The 25,549-nt window shown below is 31.4% G+C and overlaps 1 protein-coding gene across 1 annotated transcript in view; it reads right to left on the reverse strand.

Moving 5' to 3' along the window:
- The window catches only part of LOC107438993 (uncharacterized), a 109,149-nt gene that overhangs the window by 21,497 nt on the left and 62,103 nt on the right, over positions 1 to 25,549 (reverse strand). The window contains exon 3 of the mRNA XM_016051430.5: positions 10,556 to 10,645. Coding sequence (XP_015906916.3) covers positions 10,556 to 10,645 — 90 coding nt within the window. The remainder of the gene's footprint in view (positions 1 to 10,555; positions 10,646 to 25,549) is intronic.

Below are 25,549 nucleotides of genomic sequence, written 5' to 3' on the forward strand. Positions count from 1 at the left end.
AAATTCCGATTTCCGTCTTCGAGTCAGTCTTGTTTCCGTCTTACTTCAGTCCGCGGACATTTTCGAAGGACGGAAATCCGTCCTTTGGGACGGAAGACTTGCACCCATGAATGGGATACCAACAAGTGACGTAGTGTGGGTATCTCGATCATGATTGGTAGTTAAAACATGGCATTTGTTTACGTCAGAAACTGTTCTTTCCATTCTATTTCGAGTAAGCCAAGACCGTCAAGTATCAATTCTCTTATGTGGCACATTCTAAATTTTCTCACAAAGATTCTTTCTCAAAGATTTAAATTCTTTCACTATATGTATTTTCACAGAGACTTAACACAAAGACAGTCACTAAACCATGCGAAACATAAACAAACTAATTTTGCATCGAAGTTGCCAGGTACACAAAACAAAAATATATCACTGTTACAATAAAATGCATAAACAATTAATAAATCTAAGTTAAGAAGAAGTAGGCGAGAAAGAATTATATTTCAACTTATGCGATGAGCGATACTGCTCTGCATTAAATTAACTTATCGTTAATATTCTAACTTAAATAGAGAAACTTAGCTCAATTTTAATACGCCATTTTGCTGATCAAGATTAGCTGGCGCTGACGTCATAGGTCACATGTGTGGGTATGGGAGATCTTCTCGAAGTGCAAGTACCCAATTAACTGTTAACAATTGGTATCATTTCCATACACTTAAAAAAAAAACTTAAAAAATACAAATTTCAATTGAAATTTCACGGTTTAAAAAATTTAAATTTTTATCTAATAGAAGAAGAATAAAAGTATATTTCATAGAAACTTGAACTTTGACTTCACAAAACACTTTAAAAATAACCATAGCCTTCATTGGTTCCTTATTTTTTCATGATCTCCTTTTGGAGGTAAATATTAACAACTTTCTTATTACTACCGTAAAAACATACAAAAAGTTATTGATATCACGATTTTTTGGAGAAGGTGTTTATCCAATGAAATTGAACCTTTGGGCTACATCCGCGTTTCGGGCCTAGTCACGATCAGGCCCTCCAGCTTTAGATCCATTGAGAGGGCAACTTAAAATAAGAGAGGGCCCTTCTGAAAGTGGGTAGGTAAATGCTGTGAAATGGTCTTCGGAGGCGGAGTAAGCAAAACGAAAGTACAGACTGCCCATCATTACCTGGCGTTCTTTTTTTCGTTCTTTCATAGATTGGCGCCCTGTCATTTATTTTGATTTATACATTTGGATAGCTGGATTGCAATGACACGATTGCGATCGCCAAGTGCTCAATTTCAACGTGGTGCTGAATTTCCAATGAGGCTCTTAATTGGGAAATAGCTAAAGGGGAGAAAGTTTTGTGTTGGCGATTTCCGAATAAATGATGTAACTCTTCCAATTAAATCTGAGGCGTGAATAGTTTTAGATTTGCAGTTTTTTTTTTTAATCATTATTTTCAATGAATTTCCAACTCGTTAGAGTAGTTAAAATTTAACTCAACCACAGTGACGGCAGACAATATATATTTCAATGGTTTCTTGACTGCCACATAATTAGACTTTCAGCCAAACCATTTTATAGCCAAATAAAAATTATCCTCCTTCAACCGGTCGTCATCGTACTTTAATTATCTTAAGTATTTAATTAATATTATTTAATTACAGATGCAGAAACTAAAAAAGATGAAAATAATAAAATAAAAAACTTAAGAACTACATTTTCTAAGTGAATTAAAAAACGATTAAATAGATCGAATTTTTCTCAAATCAAAAACAAAAAGTTTGAGGCACTTTTAAAATAAACACATAAAATTCCCCTCAAGTTTTCCAAGAGGGATGTGTTGTACGTGTTGTAATAAAATAAGAAACTTAAGAACTACGTTTTCTAAGTGAATTAAAAAACGATTAAATAGATCGAATTTTTCACAAATCAAAAACAAAAAGTTTGAGGCACTTTTAAAATAAACACATAAAATTTCCCTCAAGTTTTCCAAGAGTGATGTGTTGTACGTGTTGTAATAAAATAAGAAACTTAAGAACTACGTTTTCTAAGTGAATTAAAAAACGATTAAATTGATCGAATTTTTCACAAATCAAAAACAAAAAGTTTGAGGCACTTTTAAAATAAACACATAAAATTCCCCTCAAGTTTTCCAAGAGTGATGTGTTGTACGTGTTGTAATAAAATAAAAAACTTAAGAACTACGTTTTCTAAGTGAATTAAAAAACGATTAAATTGATCGAATTTTTCACAAATCAAAAACAAAAAGTTTGAGGCACTTTTAAAATAAACACATAAAATTCCCCTCAAGTTTTCCAAGAGTGATGTGTTGTACGTGTTGTAATAAAATAAAAAACTTAAGAACTACGTTTTCTAAGTGAATTAAAAAACGATTAAATAGATCGAATTTTTCACAAATCAAAAACAAAAAGTTTGAGGCACTTTTAAAATAAACACATAAAATTACCCTCAAGTTTTCCAAGAGTGATGTGTTGTACGTGTTGTAATAAAATAAAAAACTTAAGAACTGCGTTTTCTAAGTGAATTAAAAAACGATTAAATTGATCGAATTTTTCACAAATCAAAAACAAAAAGTTTGAGGCACTTTTAAAATAAACACATAAAATTCCCCTCAAGTTTTCCAAGAGTGATGTGTTGTACGTGTTGTAATAAAATAAAAAACTTAAGAACTACGTTTTCTAAGTGAATTAAAAAACGATTAAATAGATCGAATTTTTCTCAAATCAAAAACAAAAAGTTTGAGGCACTTTTAAAATAAACACATAAAATTCCCCTCAAGTTTTCCAAGAGTGATGTGTTGTACGTGTTGTAATAAAATAAAAAACTTAAGAACTACGTTTTCTAAGTGAATTAAAAAACGATTAAATTGATCGAATTTTTCACAAATCAAAAACAAAAAGTTTGAGGCACTTTTAAAATAAACACATAAAATTCCCCTCAAGTTTTCCAAGAGTGATGTGTTGTACGTGTTGTAATAAAATAAAAAACTTAAGAACTACGTTTTCTAAGTGAATTAAAAAACGATTAAATTGATCGAATTTTTCACAAATCAAAAACAAAAAGTTTGAGGCACTTTTAAAATAAACACATAAAATTCCCCTCAAGTTTTCCAAGAGTGATGTGTTGTACGTGTTGTAATAAAATAAAAAACTTAAGAACTACGTTTTCTAAGTGAATTAAAAAACGATTAAATAGATCGAATTTTTCTCAAATCAAAAACAAAAAGTTTGAGGCACTTTTAAAATAAACACATAAAATTCCCCCCAAGTTTTCCGAGAGTGATGTGTTGTACGTTTATCGTTTTTGGTCAGACAAAAATATAATTATTTTCTATTTCTTAGTGTATTGAAAAACGTAGTTCCTAAAATTCTTATTTTAAATAGTTGGACATAATAACAATTTAAAGGGTAATAACATTATAAAACAAGGCATTGTAAGCAAATTATTTTCAACAAAAAACAAAATTTACTGTTACGAATAACAAATAAAATATAATTACTATTACTTTGAATGATTGAATTACAGAATTTAGTGAAATTTGTGTTGACGATTTCGAATAAATATCAAATTCTTCTAATTAAATCTAAGGAGTGAATAGTTTTATATTATCTTTTAAGTCAGATAAAGTTTCAGTCGCCATTTTATAGCCAAATATAAAATTATCCTCCACCAACCTATTGCTTAAATTATCGCTTTTAATTATCATTTAAAAATTTAATTAAATCGTCATTTAATAATTTAATTAAATTAACAGTATTTAAAAGTAAAAGCATTTCCGCAACAGCCCTTTGAGACCCAAGGGGGTCATGATGATAGGGCTCCACAATTTCGTGACCAAACTGCATGATTGTGGCAATGTGGTCAGTGCTGCGCACAAGCCGCCTTTTCTTCCCAGACAAGCTGGTACCTATCGATCTGAAGCTGGGTGGACTTCAAGTCGCCACTGGGGATCCTACCCCAGTTCTTCACAATGACAGACCAGTGCCTTTACCACTGAGTCATGGAGGCACAATAATAATATTAATTTATTTAAAAAAGTTATTATTTCATTTATTTTTTTATTATTTATTACTTAATTACATTATTATTTAATTAATATTATTTAATTTCAGACAAAGAATTAAAAAAAAGAAAATAATGAAATAAAAGTTTTAAGAGCTATGTTTTTCAAGTGAATTAAAAAAAGATTAACTAGTTCGACTTGTTAGAGTAGTTAAATTTTAACTGGACGACAATGCTGGCAGAGAATACAAGTTTTAATAGCTTTTCGACTGCCACGATTCGACGTCCACCATCAACCCTGTCGTTTAAGTTATCGTTATTAATTATTATCATCAATGTTTAAATGATTTATAATTGTATTGTTTTATTATATTTCACAGTGAACCGTGGCGGCTTAGGGGATAGAGCGCTCGCGTCCCAATGAGATGAACCGGTTAGAATCCCAGCGATGGCTGGTCTATGCGAACCGTACACCCGGCTCGCAACAACCACCGTGCGAATTAAAAATATCCTCAATGGTAGACGAATCATGGATTAAGGACCCTTGCAGTCAAGTTAACCGAGGGAGGTTTTCCTCTTCATGTAACGCAAATACGGGTTATTTCCCTCAAAAAGTCCTTCACAAGGACAAATTTCTCCCAATACTTGATCAAGGAGTTCCCTTGTCTTCTGAATCGTCTTTAAAATTACAAGGCTTCGGAGTTGAACATTGGTAATCGTAAATTCAAAATTGAATTGACTGTTCGACGACGGTTATAAAATGAGATATAACACAGCCTTAAACCTAAAATGTATCATACGCACGATATCATTTTTCTTCATATCTGATCTATAATATTTTGACAAAGCGATGACTCTATAAACTAGCTCAAGGATATATATTTTTCCATAATTTATCTTAATTACAATCCTAACCATTGAAAATTTCCAGAGTTTCACTAATTGCAGGCAGAAAGGACGTATAATAAGTTTAGTTTCATTACGTCCATAAATATCGCCAAATCTCCAACCAGATTCATTTACAAAAGGAAAAGACACTAAATAACAAACATAATTACGCCATCATTTTCCCCACTGATGAGTACACTGAAAAGTTTCGAACAGTCTTCTGTTCCCAAACTACAATCAATCAGAAGCAAAGAGGACTCATCGGGCAAAATTCCAAAGAGAGGGTCTAAAGAAGATCCCCAAATTTGCATCTTTCTACCTACAGATTCTGACCAGAACACCTACAACAACGAATGACGATGTATGATTTATTCGTGGGCGGCCATCCATTTCTCGTCCACCCCCTAAATGTAATTTTGATGGAGTTTCGATTAAAAGAGCATTATTGTCATCACCGTCATAATGATGCTTCATTGGTGGGGGTTGATGCAAGGTTGAAACATTTTTCGGACTGGTCAGTGATTCCATATTCATTAGAGGGACATCATTTGGTTATGAGTGGGAACCTCCTGACCACGATGGTGTTTTGACTCGATGCTCTAACTGATTATAGCTGGACATTCTTGAAAGGGTTGAGTAATTGTCATTGATGTCCGATGCAAATTTTGAGTGGACATTTGGCGGCCAGTTTCTTGATAGAGCGTCACGCGCTCATGCTAATTTAGAAAATTTCGAAAGTTTTATCATTTATCTCGAGTGTGATTTGATTTTAGAGCACGCACGGAAATTCCAACAGGTGTTCTTTCTGGAATAATTTATATACACATTAAGAAAATGATGCCATTAGGTAGTTTAATATATTTTTCACATTGAATAAAATAAATTTTCTGTAATAACTAAATCTAAGATTATATCTATGAGTTTAAATGAAATAATTTTCATAAATATTACCTCAAACCAATTGTTAAATAATAAGAATTAATTAACTGAGTAAAATTAATACTTTGCCGACGCTTACCAACCGATAGCCTATAAGCTATCAGTTGATTAACAAATAAATTTCATTTATCATTTATATCATGAAAAAATAAGATTTTGTATAAGCTAATTAACCTATAATATATCAGAAAACAAAATATTTAATCTGAGCATACGCAGATTCTCCAGTGCGATAGTTCGAACTGCAGTTTTGCGGCCGAGCGTATGCTGTTGGATCACTTGCAGACAGTAAGATGTTAATTTTTAAAATAAGTTAACTTAAAACTACTACAGTACAGATAGTTTGAGAAATAGTAATAGATCTCATTTGTTGATAGCTGTTTAAAGCAATCAGAAAGTGAATGATTTCAATTATTTATTTTAACTTGCGTGCTACAAAGGGCAATTTTGTAATAACAATTTCTTACCAAGCACTGTTTCTCCATTGAATGCCATGAGTGACTTGAGGACAGAGTGGAAAAGCAATCATGCAGATTGAATTGCAAATTAAATTTCGGGGTCGAAATTTGAGAAGGTTAACTTATCTGTTAACTTTGTTAAACAAATCAATTTTTTATCCAAGTAGGAAGCTCCGTTCCATCTCGCTCGTCTCGTCAACCCCCGTAATTGATTCTCATTCGTCATTGTTTATATTTCTCCTGAAACTTAAATATTTCCCACAAAAAAACTTAATATTTCTGTACCAAAATAGGGAGTTATTGTAGCTTTATGAAAGAACATTTTGTTAATGAGTTAATCGCAAGCAGACAATTACTTAGATTTTAAAAATAATCATCTGTACTTGAAAAAAATATACAGGCAGGCAGGCAGGTAGACAGACATACAGATAGATAGATAGATACAGTCCCTGGCCAAATTATTAGACGCACTGTTAGATTCTATGTGAAAAAAAAAATCTTAATTATCAGTTGATACTATACAGCTTTATTGCTTTTACATGACTGAAACCGGTTTGCACTTGTTTACATTCGTGTATCTTTTGGTTGAATTAAACGATATATAATGTAAGTTTGACGACTGGATAAATAAGACGATATATTATATAAATATAGAATTTTTATTATATCAGGTATTATATTAGTATATTGTAATAATTAAACCAAATTATTAGAGGAACTATAGTTTTTTAATGTTTACATGTTTTGTACGAGTTTGCGTGTAATACTTTTATAGTTAAACATACATGTAATGGGCTTTTATTCAGGAGATTTTTCATGCACTTCCTATTTGCATTTATTTTTAACATCTTATTTACATTTATATACATAAATTTTTACCAATTAATTTTGATATTGACACTAGACAAGCTTTTAACAAACAATATATGTATGGTTCAAAGTTATTTTCATAATCCTTTTTTTTTTTTTAATGTAACAACCAATGATAATGTAAAGTGAGTTTGAAAAAAATGAAATCTAGAATCCATGAAACATCGGAAAACTTATCCCAAATTAGCTTAGTAATCGGTATCTTGGAGGAATTAATTTGTAGTTCAATCTTGAGTTTTGCACTTAGACGCGATTGTAACATTTTTTTTTTTAAATCTGGAAAAATTAACATTTTTCAAAAATCGATTAACATGAGCTTCTATTTTACTCTTATCTTTTCAATAAATCGAATAGCATTAAACAAATGTTTAAAAAAAATTTTATTGTCCTAAAAAATTTGAATTGACTCATAACAAGAATTCAAAAAACAATAGCTTACATAGCGAACCAATAACAATTATTAGGGAAACAATAACAAAAACTAATCCTAACGATGTGCACTAACTCCCCTAGAAGTTGTTGCAACAGTTATGCGAATCTCTGTAAAATATATAGTTTTTAAACTTTTGCATTTCGAGAAAAAATAGACTAAAAATGTCAATTAAAGGGAAAAAAAGGAAATAGAAAAACTATAGCTTTGAGAAAGAAACTGATTGCAAATTTGAAATCAGCGATACAAAAGTATTTCAGATCTGGTAAAAAAAATCTCTCGCTTCAGAAAACAAACAAAAAAATGTTCCCTAATGTAACCTAAGACAATAATAATGAAACATTTATGTTCACCTGTACTTAAGACTTTCCTATCAATTATTATTTTTGTTCCATTTTTCAAGTTTTGACTAAATTTTTAATACGTATTAAACTGCCATAGACTTTGAAATGTCACAAATCTCTGGTTTGGTCAGTTTCTGACATAATTAATATTTGGTCACAAATTTTGATTTCTTTTAAAATTCAGGGTAATAATATAAACTATATGTATTTAAGTAATATGATGGTAATGTAAACAGTCGGTATTAATACAAAAGACTTTATTCAAATTTTGTAATAATTTGGGCGAAATAATAAGGAATTCCGCATCTAATGCTATGGAATTTATTTATTCTTCTCATCAAGAAGCATTTTGTGTTTTTAAAAGTTATTATTCAGGAAAACTAAAGCTATTATTCCAAAAATGTTGCGTGGAATGTGTTTTCCAAAATTCGATTGCACAGAAACAGGAATAACAAAGGGGTTGGCATTTCAGTGGCAATTGGAACTAATACAATCAGGGAAATGTTTTGGTTCTGAGCTGAATATCGATCCTCCCACACCGTGTTCCTGACAGCGAGGGCCTCCTCTTTACCAAATATTCGAATAATTAATGTTCCACTTCGAACACACTTGACAGTTTGAGCGAAATCGTCTGCTTTTTTTTTTTTATTTAACTGTTTCGTTTATTGTTGTTTGTTCAAATAATTTCTTCTGGGATTGGAGTAATGTCTACAGATAAATCATCCAAACACGTGGAATCTTTGAGAAGTAACACCTCAAAAAAGGAAAAAGTGGGGACGTAGTTCGCCCGAAAGTAATTAGTGAATACGTAGAAACAATTGGGGATAGAGAAAAATAGGGAAGAAAAAAAAGTATTGCGACTGATTGCTTTGATTAAACAAGTTTGGACCTAATTACGAAGTAATGGGGGGTAATTACGGTTGCAGTTATTTTTTTACTCCGGGTTCTTGAAATTTAAAAGTTTTCTCGCAATGGCAGGACTTTCGTAAGTCCGGAATTCGTCGGAAAACTTGCTAAGTGGATTTGTGTTTCTCGGTGAGTCGTTTTGAAAAATTGAGACACAGGAGTTCAAATTAAATTGCGTGTGAATCCTTCATGTTTTCATTTCTGATTTTTTTTCTTCGGATTTTTTCGTTAATTACTTAATGTCTTAGGTAAAATAGAAAACTTATTTGTCAGGGGAAATATTTTAAATTTAAATTTTTACGAAGAATTGCAAGTTATAAAAATCAATATTTTCCAATTTAGAACCACTTAAGGAACCATGTAGATTACATTTTTCCCCTGTCGCTAGTAGTATGCAAAGCAAACTATGTAGAAAATATAAAATCTCAGAAGAAATATTTTATGAAAGAAGTAAATAGATTTTAATGCTGTATTTTTTCTTTGCTTTATAGATCTATATCTATGCAAATTTAATTTTTGAAAATCTGGTTAAAAATTTTTTTAATTGTTTTTTATCTTGCCTTTCTCATCTTGATAACTGATCATCAGATTTTGATAACGTTTATGTTTTGTTTTTACTTCACTAAAGTACTTAGTATTAAAGTACTTAATTCATTTAATTATTTATTTTAGTTCAAATTGTATCAAAGTTAAAATTACTCAGTGTACAATGAAATATAAATTTTTAAAATGAATGTAGAATCTCTGACAACATTAAAATTAAAGCAAAATATTTAGGTACATGATAATTTTTTTTTACCTCAAGTGTAACTTCAATTGATAATGGTAAATTTAAGTATTGTTTAAAAGATATTGTTAGTTAATTTAAGAACTGTTTTAAAGATAATGTCGATATTATTTATGAGATAATGTTGGTTAATATAAGTGCTTTTTAAAAGATAGTGTCAGTATGTACATATTGCTTAAAAGATATTAGTTAATTTAAATATTGTTTAAAAGATAGTGTCAGTGTATTTAATTATTTTTTAAAGATATATTGGTAGTTTATTTAAGTATTAGAAAGATTGAAATTTAGTATATACCTATATTGCCCAAAAGCAGTCAAAATGACTGCATTGTGAAAGAATAACTAATGTGTAAAGAAATTTGTTTCATTAATTTTTCATATTTTTTATATTATTTACAGTTATATAACAAGTTATTAGTAAACATTAACAATAAAAATTATGACTTCAATTGGAAAAAAAATAATTTATGCATCATTATTTGTTCATTTTTTGCAATTGAAAAAGCAGTTAGAAAGCAGTCAAAATAACTTCCTTGGGCAATCTAGTGTTAAGGGAAAATATCACTGAAATGTATTGTTTAAAAAAGTATGCCCAAACCGTTAGCATATAATAGTTTCTATCCTGATTCACTTCGTAATTTACTTTAATCAACCAATATGTTATTTAACAAAAGGTTATGCGGGACTCAACTATTAAATGTGTAGTGTAGTATTTTTATATACAACTATTAAATGTGTAGTTTTTTATATACAACTTTTAAATGCGTATTTTTTTATAAACAACTATTAAGTGTGGAATGTAGTATTCTTATAAACAACTATTAAATGTGTAGTGTAGAATTCTTACATGCAACTATTAAATGTGTATTTATTTCCATTCCAACAATTTCCTACAATTATTAAGATGTGCATGTTATGTTACTTACCAGGCGCTCCTGGATGTTTGGTAATATTTGAAAGTGCTGATACCATTTGCTGATGTTGCCTAGCAACTTCGTCGGAAGCTGTTGATGAAGCTGAAAAAAGAAAACGCAAATACAATTTGGAAAAAGAAAAAATAATATTGAAACAAAAATAGCTTAAAAGTTTATCACGGGTTAAAAGGACTGAAAATTACTTCATAAGTTTCAGTTAAGTTTTATATATATATTGCATATATACTATAAAATGATAAAAGACAACTAGACAAGAATATATCAGCATACAATCTATGGTCCAAATGCACGTCCTAAAGAGCAAAAGGGGGAGAATTTTTCTTTTGGTTCCAAACTTTTTCGTGTGGGGTCATCTGAAGTGTGTCCCCTATCGCCGTGGAGACTCAGGGAATAGATCGCTCGCCTTCCAATGAGGTGAACTTTTTCGAATCCCGGTGATGGCTGGTCGATTTGAATTCCACACCCGGTTCGTACTTACCTCAGCGCTGACGTAAAACATCTTCAGTGGTAGACGGATGATGGGTTAAAGTCCCCTTGCCGTCAGGCTAACCGTGACAGGATTTTGTGGCTCTCCTCACCATGTAACGCAAATGTGGGTTAGTTCCATTAAAAAGTTCTCCACGATGGCAAATTTTTTTCTGTATTTGATCTAGGAGTTCCCCTGTCTTCAGGATTAGGTTCAAAATTACAAGGCAACGGAATTGGACATTGGTAGTCGTAAACTCAAAATTAGGTCGGCTGTTCAACACCGGTTATAAAATAAAATGGTTCTATAGATTCTACTAAAAACCTTGCTTCTCGGATATCTGTAGCTACTGACATCATAAGCCTGTTTTCCCGATGAAGAGCGGTCACTACTTCGAATTCGTGAAGCCTGCCTCAATCTTGGCGGCAACAATTTTGAACAGTTTCTGTCATGAGGAACTTTGTGTTGCTTAATTTCATCTTAATGAATAAAATGTTTTCTTCATTTAATGAAATGTCTCTCTCTTCATTTTATCGCTTTCTTTTCATTAAATTATATAGTAATTTATATAATATTGCTGTAAAAACTATATATATATAATAGCGATTTCAATAAACTGTTGAAATAGACTGGAAATAGTTTGTTCGAATAAAATATAAAATAAATGATTTTGCATAGTGAGGAAAAACTAAATTATCTTTCTGAAAATCCTGTTTTAAATTTTGCATTGGTTTAGTTTTGTCAACGAAAAGAAAAAAAATTGCTGAAATTCTAAAATGACTCCCGCAATATGTCTATCATTTTGATTGGTTACAGTTATAAATTTTGAATGTTTCAAAAAGTATTAATTGACCAAATAGAATATATGTCTACCTTCAGTTTATTTGTAAAAATCATGAACGATAATCTACTCTGACGTCATCACGACGCTTTTCTAAAAGTTTCTCCTAGACCAACAGGCCCATATGATCTCATTAGCACTAAAAGGAAACGGTTAGTTGATACGGTAGATTTAAATATGGTTGGCATGGCACTCTACAGTTTATAAGTTAGTGTCTCAGTCGTATTCTTGTTTACGTCTAAACGATTATACTTGTAGTATGAATGACTAGTACTTCTCTGGGTTCCGTAGCTTTTTGATTTGATTTTAATAAAAATTTAGTTATTAGCTTCATTTTAGTAAATATTGTTGAATAAAGATAGGATCACGTATATTATAGTAATGTTTTGAATTTTTTTTTATTGTGCTTTTACTTAGAAACATAAATTTCTCTGAGGTAAAAATCAATAAGATTTAAATATTCTCTTTCTCCGTTTACAATCTGATAGTTAGGTTACGAGAGAGAAAGCTTCCAAAAGAATAGACACTGCAATGTCTTTAAAAATGTAGAATAAATAAAATAATAATTTTTATTTATTCCCCATTCGATTCGTCGTTTGGAAGACTTACAAAGATGATAAATTTCGTTCTTTTAAATGTTTCTCCTCGCTTCTTTTTAAACATTTATTTCGGTTTCAAATTATATACTCTTAACTATTCTAACTGATGAATTGTTAGAGGAAACTTGAAAATTTTAACTCGAACACGAGACCAAAACAAAAGAATTCCAAACGATTGTCGCAATTTCATTCTTTTCTAAAAATGTTCTTTTGGCAACATTCTTGAAAAGTCGTTTGAAAAATGTCGTCTGCTAAAACTATCCAGGAATGGGAGTGGGGAATAAGAACACTACGAAAGTAAACAAGGCACACCGCAGGAAGAATGTGGGCGAAAGAGAAGAACGAAGAAAAGGGGTATATGGACCGGGGGTGAAACAAAGTTAACGACATCATTACGCTGATCTGAGGGGGTTAGCTAGGCGTGGCCCGTCGCCATCATTAGCTGTAATTAACAGAACCAGGTGACAAATGCGAATTTATCGGCGGGGCGAACATTTATTACTGGGAAAGCAAACGTCAAAAGGGAAGAAAGGGGGGCTTCTGGACGTCGGATTCGCATGTCGGACCCGCCCAGAACCAAACGATACCGGGGATCTCAAAAATCTTCTTCCCGAAGAAGAATAAAAACTAAAAAGACGATCGAAAACGAGAGCGACAACTCTTGCCAAGTCGTTTGTCAAAGTAGAACTCTCGAATTCTGTCGATAAAGGCGTTGCCACTAGAATTGTGTCCTCAGTCATAAAAGTGATTTTTCTTATTCCACTTTTTTTTAATTTGTATATTATATCATTTGTTCGGTTAAAATAAACTAATGTAAATTCAAAATTACAAGTTCCGAAAAGTGAGGTTACATGTCATTGAAAATTGGGTGAAGCACTGGATTTTTTTCTTCTTCTTTTTTCCTTTTATCCTTGGTAAGATAACATGAAAAAGGAATAAAAAAGTTCTTGTATTGATTGTGAAACACTTTATAATGTTTATAATGCATCTTTTAGCTTGAGGAACATTCTTTTGTCTAAGAATTTGTTTAAATACGAAATATTCTTTTATTCATTTATAGCTAATGATAGAGAACTAATATTGTCACAATTAAAAAAAATAAGCGGAATATTACCATTTAGATATTATAAAGTAAGATAACTGCGTAAACAAAAAGCTAAATTTTCGGATGAAATTTTCTTAGAATCTTTTACGCTTTCACTCGCAGATGCGTTCTAGATTGAGCTAATGTAAACAAAAATTTTCATCAGAAAAAGTTTCCTATGGGGAGAAAACTTTTGGAAATGATATCCTTCACCGAAATACAATGAAGAAGGCTCTCCATTTAAGACTTCCGTCTTCCGCACCCACACCTAATGGAGGTGCACTTGTGAGCACTCTACGTGGCCACCGTGTGCCGAGATCAGAAATAGAGCTCTAACATTTTCTTTCTATAAACACCAAGCACTTTTATTTTTCCTTGCTTCGAATTATTACCTCAATTCTGTGACAGATGACTCGGATCAATCAGAGTTTGACGGGAAGTTCTACTTCAGTTTAGAGGAAGTCCAAAATAAGTGGATTGTGGAAGCAATAATTTTAAATCAACAGTTGATTAGCATATGAGCAATAAACGAAAGAACTTTGGGAGCAAAAGTTTGTTTAGAGATTAATGTAGATCACAGTAGAGCTTACGTGTAAAATTAATCAACAAACACCGTTGTGGAAGAGAAGGGATTTGTAAAAAACTTCTAATAGATAACAATGAAACAAATTTCGAAAATAGAGATGTGACTACTAAAGGAGTCCCCATAAGAACCAAAATAAAACACGAAGGCACGCTATCTGACGAACACACCCTGACAGTCAGACAGCATAAAGAAAAAACCACGTCAGAAGAGACTAAAGAAATTGGTCCAGAATGTTGTTGATCTTGCGAAACTAAAGCTTTAGATTAAAAGGTTAAAGAAAATTCGCTGTGCTTCGATTGAAAACCAAACTGAAATCGTGACACTGCTAAAACAATAATTAAAAGGTGGTCCTTGGGGACAAATACTTCTGCTGCAAGCCGGCAATTAGAAAACCTCTACTAATCCAGTACGAAGTAGATGGTGAGCTTGAAGAGAACAAACATAGGCAGACAAAAAAGTTCAAAATAAGGTTAAAAAAAGTGCAGACAAAGGGGCATGCTTTTCTATGATGGAGAGAATGGGTAACTATTGGGTCATCTTAATTATTAAAGCTCAACATTTCAGTTATGCTGCAGAACAAGTTAAAAGTTGGATGGAAAAGAGTCACGACTAAGAGAGTATTACGATGGTTTAAGTGTTACAGAATAGGCTATTAAGCGGAATTCCGGAAACTTCCGGATGCTTCCGTTACGTTTAACAAATTCAGAAATAGAAATAGGAAGGAAGGCAATGAGATGTTTGTTACAAACATAATCTTTGCAAATCATTGCTCAACGTGCAACACTGTCCTTCTATCTTCTACCAAAGATAGATTCAAGGAAGAAACACTTGCGGCAGAGCTTAACCATGGCTCTGTGTTCAGCGTAAGATGGCGCTAAGCGCGCCACAGACAGAAACCACTACTTCAACTTCGAACTTTGGGTTAACCGTAAGAAAGGCGACTCACGACGCCACACTCTCGCTCTGAACTCACGATCGAAGCACGCACGTTGCCTGGGGCCGTGCTCCTATGTAACTTCTTATTTATGTATATCCTAGAAATTGTCTTTATTGAAGTTTATGTTTAAATAATGAATTAACCATCGTTATTAAGCTACACGAACATGAACATTGGTGACCTTCGGACGTGATGTGAACACGCCTATCTTGACAGTAACGCCCACTTTGATCTGGAAACGCCTACTTCGATGGATGGTCCACATTGAACAGTTGACTTGCTACTTGTGACTGCGACATTATCCACCTCCTCGTGCTGTTACTACTCAGTACACATCAGTACATCAGTACTCACACACAACGTACAACGCATTCACTCGACTGCTAAAGGCAACACAGGAGCGATTACCACTGTGAATTTAATACAGCTCTCACAAACAGCAAAAAGTACGGTGGTCTTAATACAGCTCTCTCGGCTCCTCACAAAAATTGCAATGAATCAACTAGCGGTATCCATCGAATTCTATCCCAGATATAATTCTGGTGGGGGAGTACTGTAGCGTATCTACCACTACAAAATTACAACTACAATTCACAAGTATATAAGACATGTTAATTCGATTCTATTCTGAGGGTACCTTTTCATAGATGAAAGTTGACATCTACACGAACATGAACACACTTAACACTGAACCATTTTGAACCAAGGATCTTTGGCCGGCTCTAAAGACCTGTTCATACAATCCAATATTGATTGAAATGATGGAATTTTATTTAGCTTATGTGGTGTAAACGATCATCCAAGTTTTTGGTTCAAGCTCTTGGATGATAGTAGAGCATGTTCTACTTTTCGTCCAAGTTTTTCCTTCCATAACCAATCAGCTTCTAAAGTTGATTGACGTCAGCGAGATTTCATTTTCTTATAAATTTTCATATACTCTAATCTAAATAAATTAAATCTGTTAGGTTCCATTTGTGTTATTATGAATTTATATGACGTAATTTTGCTTTCATGCTAGTATGATTTTTATAATCTTGAGTATGAAGAATGCGATGCTCCAACTTTCAATCACACCAATTAATAACATTTTAGAACTTGGTTAATGTCCTCGGATCATCCAATTTCTTGGACAGAGGAATTCCTCCAAGTTCTTGGATTCATGAACTTGGACCGTATAAATAGCCTTAACTGAGTGTTCGTTAATTATTTGTAAATAAACGTGCAGTCTGTGGTGAGAAGCCATGCTTGGCATTTTTCTGGCTAGGAATCGATCCGTAGGTCACGATGTAGTTGGTATCTCTCTGCTGTTGGCCGCCTCGAAATTTTCCAGAGCTTGCCTAATTACTTTAAACTTCTAGGTATAGATCATTATATGAGATACAGTTAATCCCAATGAACAAACGTTGAGAGAAAAAGATCCATGACCACTTTTTTTTCCAACTTTTCTTTTATGTTTACTCTGTATTTCATCTGCTATCTTTGCCGTGGTACGCTATTTTGAATCTTTTATAACTCCAGAAGCGTTGGCGCAAGAGTTCTGAAATTTTGACATCGACAACGAGGAACAATTTTAGTCCCCAATGCGAAAAATTGTTTAAAAAAAATTTGATTATTCCGTTCGAGATAATTGTTTGAAAAAATTATTTTTACGAAGTAGTTTTTCATTAGTCATTGTTATAAACAAATTGTAATCGATTCTGTTTAAGATTTCGGCGCACGTTCTTTAACTTTCAATTATATTTTTACAGATTTAGTCACAGAGCTACCAAACAGGAAGTTCTAGCTCTCCGCATCATTCAAAGTGGTAGTAAAAATAACAATTAAGTAAACAAAGGTTTTTAAAATTTCGCTATCACCTAAAGACAATAATGCTTGTTTTCCCAACAATTTATGTGTACATCTTTTAAACTATTGATGAATTGTGGCGATCAGAATCTTTTCGAATTAAGGGTTAAAACAGAAATTTTGTACTACTTTAAAAAAATTCAGGACAATCTCCGGATAAAAGCTGGAGATATTGGCAGATATGAATGTAGATCGGTGCTACGTCATCGAGTTAGAATCTCTAAATTTATTTGAAACCACGTGTTTATTTTGTTATAACTGTATTTTCAAAACGTTTTTGAAGGAAAAAATAAGGTGCAATGTTTTTTTTTCAAATATTTAATGAATTCCAAGGCGAAAAGAAAGAAAGAAATAATTTAAAACATTTAATAAAAAAAACTTTTCTATAGGTTAACACGGAAAAGCAATAAATAAAAGATTGCACGTTACATATAAAAATTGAGATGTTCATTTTGTATAAAGAGTTTCTTGAAAATTTTTAAAGAAAGCAGATGAAAAGTCGGTGGTTTTCAAAGAACAATCATAAATTCAAACAAACCACTGACTTTTCATCCATTTTCTTTAAAAAATTTCATAAGAAATTCTCGCAAAACATTTTAAGATGAATTTTATATAAAATGAACATATAGTTCCCAGAAAATCAGACGAGACTGTATAAATTCGATTTTTAAGAGCAACACGCAATATTTTATACAATGTGTTTTCGTGCTGACCCATAGAAAGGTTGTTGTTTTTTAATTTCTAAACTATTTTATTTCATTCCTTTTCGTCTTAGGATTTCATTGAAAAGTCGGTGGTTTTTCAAGTAACAATAATAATCCAAAAAACCACAGACTTTTCATCTGTATTTTTTTTTTTTTCTTTAAAAAAAAAAAAAAATTCTATAAGAAATTGCAGCACAATAACTTTATACAAAATGAACATAATAACTGTAAAATTTGCCGAATTTATTTTAAACTCTATTTTTATAAGTTACAGTATATTAGTTATTACTTTTTTGTGCAAACCCATGGAAAAGTTGTAGCTTTTTAAAATCATTTTATTCTAACCATATGTAGTGATTAAGTTGAGACACTTTTCATTTCTAAACTTTAAAGAAATCAATGCATAATATATTAATATACTTTTTTAAAACGTGCTGGAAACATTTAAATAACACAACAAAGAATTAAATAATTTATAAACACGGAACAAATGTTCGAAAATGTCGTTTTGTAATTTTAAAAATTATGGAAATTTATATGACAAAATATAAAACTTAAACTAAATTCGTCTAACAGTTTCGAAGTTGAAAAGTTTAAAAAAAATCGAGATTCAAATTTTTAAGAACAATAGTAAACCTTTGTGACAGATGAGGTGACTTCGAGAAATTCAAGTTTTTTGGCTCTCAACAATAACAAAAATAAGGATAATTGTAAAAACAAAAATCTTCGTATGCTTCAGGGAAAGTATTGAGTTGTGAAACAGCTATCATTTTTGAGATAACTTATGCTTGTTGATCTACAAAAATTGTCAAATCTCATACGAAGAACATATTTACGTAATTTTCACCAATAAACTAAGTTAACTTTCAGATTCCTAGAATAATGAACGCATTTTATTCATTATTAAAAGCTTTTCATCTCTTTTGGTTTATCTGTCCTGAAAACGAAGAATATTGCCCTTCCGGTGATGACTTTTCATTAACTTTTGGTTACGTGTAGTAATATTAATAGAATTCATAATGATAAAAATAAAATAATTAATACTAATATTTATATAAGTAATAATAATAGTAATAATAATACAATAACCCACAACTATAAAAAAATTAACACTTCATTTCTATTTTTTTCTTACTTACCCCCAAAAATTTAAAAATCGGATATTAAAAATTTTATATCTATATTCGATATTAAAAAGGTTTATAGGTACTTTAATATTGTTTTAATTGACTTTAAGGCGATAAATTAAGTACCCTTAAGTAGAGTAATGACATTGTGACACAGAAAACATTTTTTTTTCTTTTTTTTACGTAAGACATTAAAATTAGTTGTATGAGATTGCTCTTCATTGCAAGTGAAACGAGAAAAAAATTAGTGCTACTGACTTTATTCCAATTCTGTATTTTGTCATTTGAGGTAACGTATTAAAAAATTGCTTAAAAATGTGCAAATCTATCAATTAAAAAATGTTTTGATCGTTATTAAGTAAAATAATAATACGTACTGAATAATATTTAAAAGTTATTTTTTTAAAAGAATTATCTGTGGATAAACAAATTTTATAATCGTGTGCAAAAAATGTTCGATTTTTTTAAAAAGACCTCGAGTGAAATTATGAACTGGCTAGAACTCTATGATGAACTGGCCAGATAAAAAAAAAACATTGGTTATGAATAAACATCAAACACTGGTAAAAAAATCAGTGACAATAACTTCACTCTATATAAGTAACTTAAATATGAAATATTATTAAATACTGCCAATATTCCTGATTTTTAAGATTTTTAGCAGCGAATTTTGCCAATTCGCTGATAAAATCATAAAAATGAGATATACAAAATAATAATTTAAAGATGTCTTCTAATACTACAACATTACGGCCGAAGGAGTTTACATACTTTCAACTGCTTTCCTGGCTCAACTATTGGGACCATATTTTTGCTCAATATTAATAATACTATAACAAAAAAAAATTAACGCCTGAATTAAGTTATCAAAATTAAATGGAGACATTAAAAAAAGTAATTTCAATATATTAAACATCTCGTGTTAACGAGTTAAGGCCGTTGCAGGTGTTTCATTTTTTTCAAGTAAATACAGCACAGAAATAATTGTAAAAACCAACAAATCAATGCAATTAAATAGTAGTTAGGGTCGCCTAACTGTCATGAACAATAAATAAAATTTTTTTAAGTGAAAGCAGTAGGTTTGTTCAGGAAAATTTAAAAGTGCAAAAGGTTAAATATATGGCATGACACCATTTTAAAGATTGGCAATCGTAGAAAATATTTATGTGTTAAAAACATAGTTTGTACGAAGCAAAACTGAAAAAATTATTTTTAATGTGCTATTAACACGCTTAAGGCTCAACTTTCTACTGCTGTTCTTAAAAAAAGCTGCAGCTTAAATGCAAAATGTACACCACTTTAAAGATTTACATTTGTAGCAAATATATATTTCTTAAAAATGTATCATCCGCTGTGCATCCTTGTCAAATTAATTTTTAAAATGCCCCTTCTACCGTTAGAATTTCAATCACAAGTCTCGAGATTCAACTGTTGTTTCATTTAAGATTCAATATTTTATTGTTAAAAAATTTAGTCACGTATCCTTCTATAAAACTCAATATTTCATTACAACTTGCAATTAGTAAAAAAAAAAAAGAAGGAAAAAAAGGTTACAATTCAAATGCAAAGTGCATGCCCCCACTTCAAATATTGACGCATGAAAAAACTATTTATGTTCAGAAACATGAGTTTCGCAGTGCAGATTTGTAAAATTCAGTTTTAAAATATCGCTTGTAAATTAATGATTAAGCAGCATCACTATTATGCTACCATTTGTGATTACCTTGTTATTCAATTTTACGACACTGGTTCTAATTAATAATTCGGAAGTGTTGAACAAAAGCGATTTAAGGAATTTCTTTTCTTTTTCTTTTTACATACTGCAATGCATATAAATGTTCTTATTTACTTTTTATCATGTACTAATTATTCTTTTATTTACTCTCAGAAATTCACGCTCCGACTTTCTAAAAGAAAAAAACATTTTTTTACCTATTTCCAAATAAAATTTAAAGAACAAAATTCGGCCTTCAGTTTTAGTTGTTTATAATTACTACAGATGGCAGCACTAAAACTTTAAAAATTATCTTTCTTTAATGTGTTTCCTCAGCTCTTAAATTAATTTTTGTATGCAGAATTTCGCATACTTACTCAGTTCATTCTTTATCACGGAAAAGTTACAGTCACCCACTAACATGCGTGATATCTTACGTTAGTATAGTGCGTTGTTTCGCATCATTATTAGTTATAGAAAATTACGATTCATTTTTATTATTTCGGGGAGACTTTTTTTAAATTAAAAAAAAAGTTCCCCTCCAAATATATTAGCTGGTCAAAAGAAAATGCGACAAATAATAGAGTTTTTTACTCTCAATAATTTTTATCAAACATTTTTTTCTTTTTTTTTAAATATTTAAATTATTTTTCTTCGCATTTGATCGAGAGTTTTTTCCCCTCAAGTTCTAATTATTTCTTAACATTCTGTGCTGTATATTTTACAGGTGTTTAATTATAATAGTAATTATAGGATAAAATAAATAGTTCAATCTTCCTAAAATAAGTTTTGAAAATTACCATTTTAGCTAAAAAAATATATATTTATAAAAACCTATTTGATTACAAAGAGGAAATACAGAAGAGTTGAAAGACAGATATTAAAAACACCAAGCTATATCGCAGGCAACCAAACTGATTGCGATTTATTCCATCCCACTTTCCTCAGTAGTGGTTTTTGACCACCGCAATAAATATTTTAAAATAGTAAGTGGAGTTTTTAAGTACTGTTAAAATTAAACAAATGAAGTTTACCTCATTAATTATTTCCCTATCACTCTTAATATCATGGGGGTTAAGACTACCAAGTTGGTCACTATATGTTTCGTAAATACTTTTTGTGAAATCTTATTTTAAGTATCTTCGCTTAGATATTAATCAGTGGTTTCCAAATTTCTTTGCAATAGTTTATCGGATTATTTTTGAACAAAAATTATAAACATATATATAAAGGGTAGTCATTACGCATATGTATATACATATATACATTGCTTAGCAATCGTTACGAAACAGTCACATTTTTCGGAATATATAATAATAGACATTTATTGAAGAAATGAAACTAAATGCATATTTAGTAAAGAAAATGTGCATTTATTATTATGCAAAATTATACAAATATCGCCTCATCGAAATATAAGAAAATAAAAAATAAAAAAGATGCTCCCTGGACGATTTCCAAACTACCACGAAAAATGAGTCTTCTTGCCAGAATGAAACAGATATGAGTACCTTAGTAATTATCTCGGACACTAATGCACATGTTGCATCCGTTATTTATGCTGTCCACTAAACTAACGAGAAGTGCGTAGGAGATATTGTCCCACTGCTCTCTCTAGGCTGTGTTTATCTCTGTCACGGTTCGGGGAGGGCGTTTTTTTGTGAAACATGTCTGCCAAGGGAATCCCATGCATGCTCTATGGGATTTAAGCCTGGTGAATACGCAGGCCTTCGCTTACGGACAATATCTTCAATTTCTAGCGTGACCGATACCTCAGCTTTCTACTGTGACCGCGCATTGTCATCCATAAACAGAAAATTTGGACCTACCACACCCCTAAAAAGACGAACAAAAACCAGAATAATTTCTCTGCAATACCGCTGCGATGTAACGCTACCTCGCTCAAAGATGTAAAATGGTATTTTGCCATTGTGGATGATGCCTGCCATACCAATCACGTTCGTGAACTCGTACTGTTGGGCATAACATGTCCCCCCTCTCCCCCCCCCAACTAATAGCCAGAATCACTTGTCAAAGTGAAACGGGTTATCGTTACTCTGGAACCACTGTCAATGATTCTAACCAATACGTTTCTTAAACCAACGTACTGTTTCTTGATAATGGTAGGGATGAAGCGGGATACATCGAACAGGCTTCCTTCCATACAAACTAACTTGATTTAATCATTATGAAATGGTTCTAGCAGAAACATGTTTACAGTTAGCGGTTGCGAAGTCAACAGCTATCTACATTTCAGTGAATTTTCGCCACTATAATGTTTTTACCAGGACCATTGGCATGCTTTCGCACAGCATTTCCATCTTCAGCGACCTTTATAATCACAAGATTACACTTTTTGACACTCCCATTAGATTGGCCACAGTAGTGACTCTTTGTCCTGAAGTCTTCCAACTATGCGTCCACAATTGGAAACACTCAACTCAAATGGTGTCTTGCTAACATTTTACGTTTAATTATTGCAACACTACACTGAATTTCACAGAAATAAGTTTAACAAATCACGGTTCTATTTTGGTCAAACACCTAACAGCATGAATTTTTCGAATGAATGTAGAGTTTTTGTGCACTGCTTTTTATACAGTATGGCTCTTGCTCCGCCGCACTCTACCGAACCGTACTCTTCTCTACCGAAAACACTGGCTTCAGTGTATTGTGAAAAATGTATATACATTAAGGATTGCGTATCAATAAATAAACGAAGAAGAAACAAAAACACTCATAAAACCTGTCGAATCACTGAAGAAAGCGGGATGAAAAAAAATTAAAACCATATTGACTGCCTGGTGAAACTTACTGGTGTTTTTAATAATCGCCTTTTAAAAACTCTTTATTTCCTCCATCAATCACACAGGTTTTGATGTTTTTAGTCCTGCATTCCTCAATTGTGATACCTTATGTTTCTACACCTTTTTTGCTTTTTTCTCGCCTATGTTATCTTCTTATGTTTACATTATTTTTTTTATTTTGTCCCTGGTTTCTTTGCTTATGCATTTTTTGACTTCCCTTGCTTAGATGTGAAACATAAAATGCATACATTTTTGACTCCATATTTGACAAAAATTCTAAAAATATATACTGAGGGCAGTGGTAACAGAATATTTTGGTATATATGTTACCCGCAAAGTTTGAAATCCGGCATTCTAATAGAATGCCTTAGGCATTGGATATAATGCATGAAACGATTCATATTCCTAGACATTCTATAGAATGCCTAATGAGAAACCGGCAAAGTGTGAAATTCATATCCGATTCGTTTCGAATGTAATTGAATGTAATTAAAACTATGATTCTAGCATACCATGTTGAAACAAGTAGGTAAATTTTAATTTGTTACCTTTCATATGAAAATTTTAATTCTCAGAATAAGAGAGACATACATTTTATTTTGTAGGAAGTTCATTTTTCTTTACGTACTTAGAATATTTTTTCATGGCACTCTCCTTATTTTTTTTTCAGAATAACATTTTTATTTTTGAGGAATGCACGTCATTTATATAATAGCCTTAACGGGACTTTTTTTCTCAACTTTTGCCTAAATTTGTCATTCTATGTGATACCTAGGTATTATATACAATGCCAAGGGAAAGTATGTAACAATTCTAAGATTTCATACCATGCCTAAAAACGACCGGCATTATATACAATGCCTATGCTATCTTTGGAATGCCGGAGTTTCATAATTTCCAGTTACGCATTATAATGATTAATACTATGTTTTTATATTGTATATTAACTAGTAGTTTAATGCAATTATTAATTTTCATGCACATTTTAATATTATTTAAAATTTTTAAAAAATTCTTACATATTAAAACAATACCTTCAGTGGCGTATAGAAACGTTTGAATGCTCACAATAAAATCTAAACTGGAAGTTGTGTTTATGCTCCTGAAAAGCTTAGTATAATCTATTGTAGCACAGAAAAAGCCAATTTAATTTTTTAAAAAAAAACATCGTAAACAGATATTTAATCTTTTTCCTGAATCAAATATTAACCAGTTAAAAAATTATTTCATTATGAAAATGTTGAAATGAAAAATAAAGTTTAAGTGTTCTTAGTCGGTGATTGGATGACCCATTTGGCTTGTTGATTGGGCCTCAGTCCTCTTTCTGCATACCATTGAACAAGTTTAAAATCATTCGTAAATAATAAAGGCATTTTTCAGTTTCGTTGGCTCCAAAGGGACCGCATACGTTCTGCGTGCGGAGTAACAAAATTATAAGGAAAGAATTTTAAAAATTTTCCTTTAAAGAACTGTTTTTTATTTATTTGAATTTAATGAAGCGTCTCGATGTCAGTCCCAAGATGTGCTGAGAAGAGGAAATTGTAGAGAAGATGTTGGGGCGTGTCTGTCGGGCATTGAGGGAGGACTGAATCACGATCTCGTTTGATCCTGAATATCTCCTCCGCCCGATATAAATCCTTGTCGACGTCACCTGAAACTTCTACACATTCCCTCCCAACATCTCCATTACCGCCATATTTGGCATTATTTCGCCAATGATGACGTTCAGCTGCAATATACCATATCTATCTCACCGGTGAAAAATTTAGTTAAAAATCGAAAAATTAAAATTTTTAACATAGACTTCGTTAGAAAAAAAAATAGTAATGTAATATAGTTTTTCCTTACCCTTCCCTAAAATTTTCACACACCACTGGGGGTAGGAGTGATAGCACTCACGTTAAGAACCTATATTTCAAATATTCAAATCCATTCTATCGATGGAATAAAACCAAAAATTAATATTATTTTCTATTGGTTAATTATAGAAACTATGAAAGGTTTTACTGTCAATGATTTATTATCAATGTGTTTAAACTCTTATTTTCAATTTTAATCGTCTTAAATCTAACTTGAACTTTCGCAATGGTTTTTTAATCTTGATTTTCCATTTAAATATTAGTTCCTAAATTCGCTTAATTAGGCTAAAATTCAATTTCGGCAAGTATTCCCAAAATCAAGGGAGGTATTTAGAGAGCATCCTGTATAATAATAAACAATTATAAAAATTATGATAAAATTTCATTCGAAAAATTATGATAAACTCGTTAGTAAC

The sequence above is a fragment of the Parasteatoda tepidariorum genome, chromosome 3 (assembly GCF_982258835.1).
Source record: "Parasteatoda tepidariorum strain Cologne lab strain chromosome 3, Ptep-v5.0, whole genome shotgun sequence".
NCBI classification, from domain to species: domain Eukaryota; kingdom Metazoa; phylum Arthropoda; class Arachnida; order Araneae; family Theridiidae; genus Parasteatoda; species Parasteatoda tepidariorum.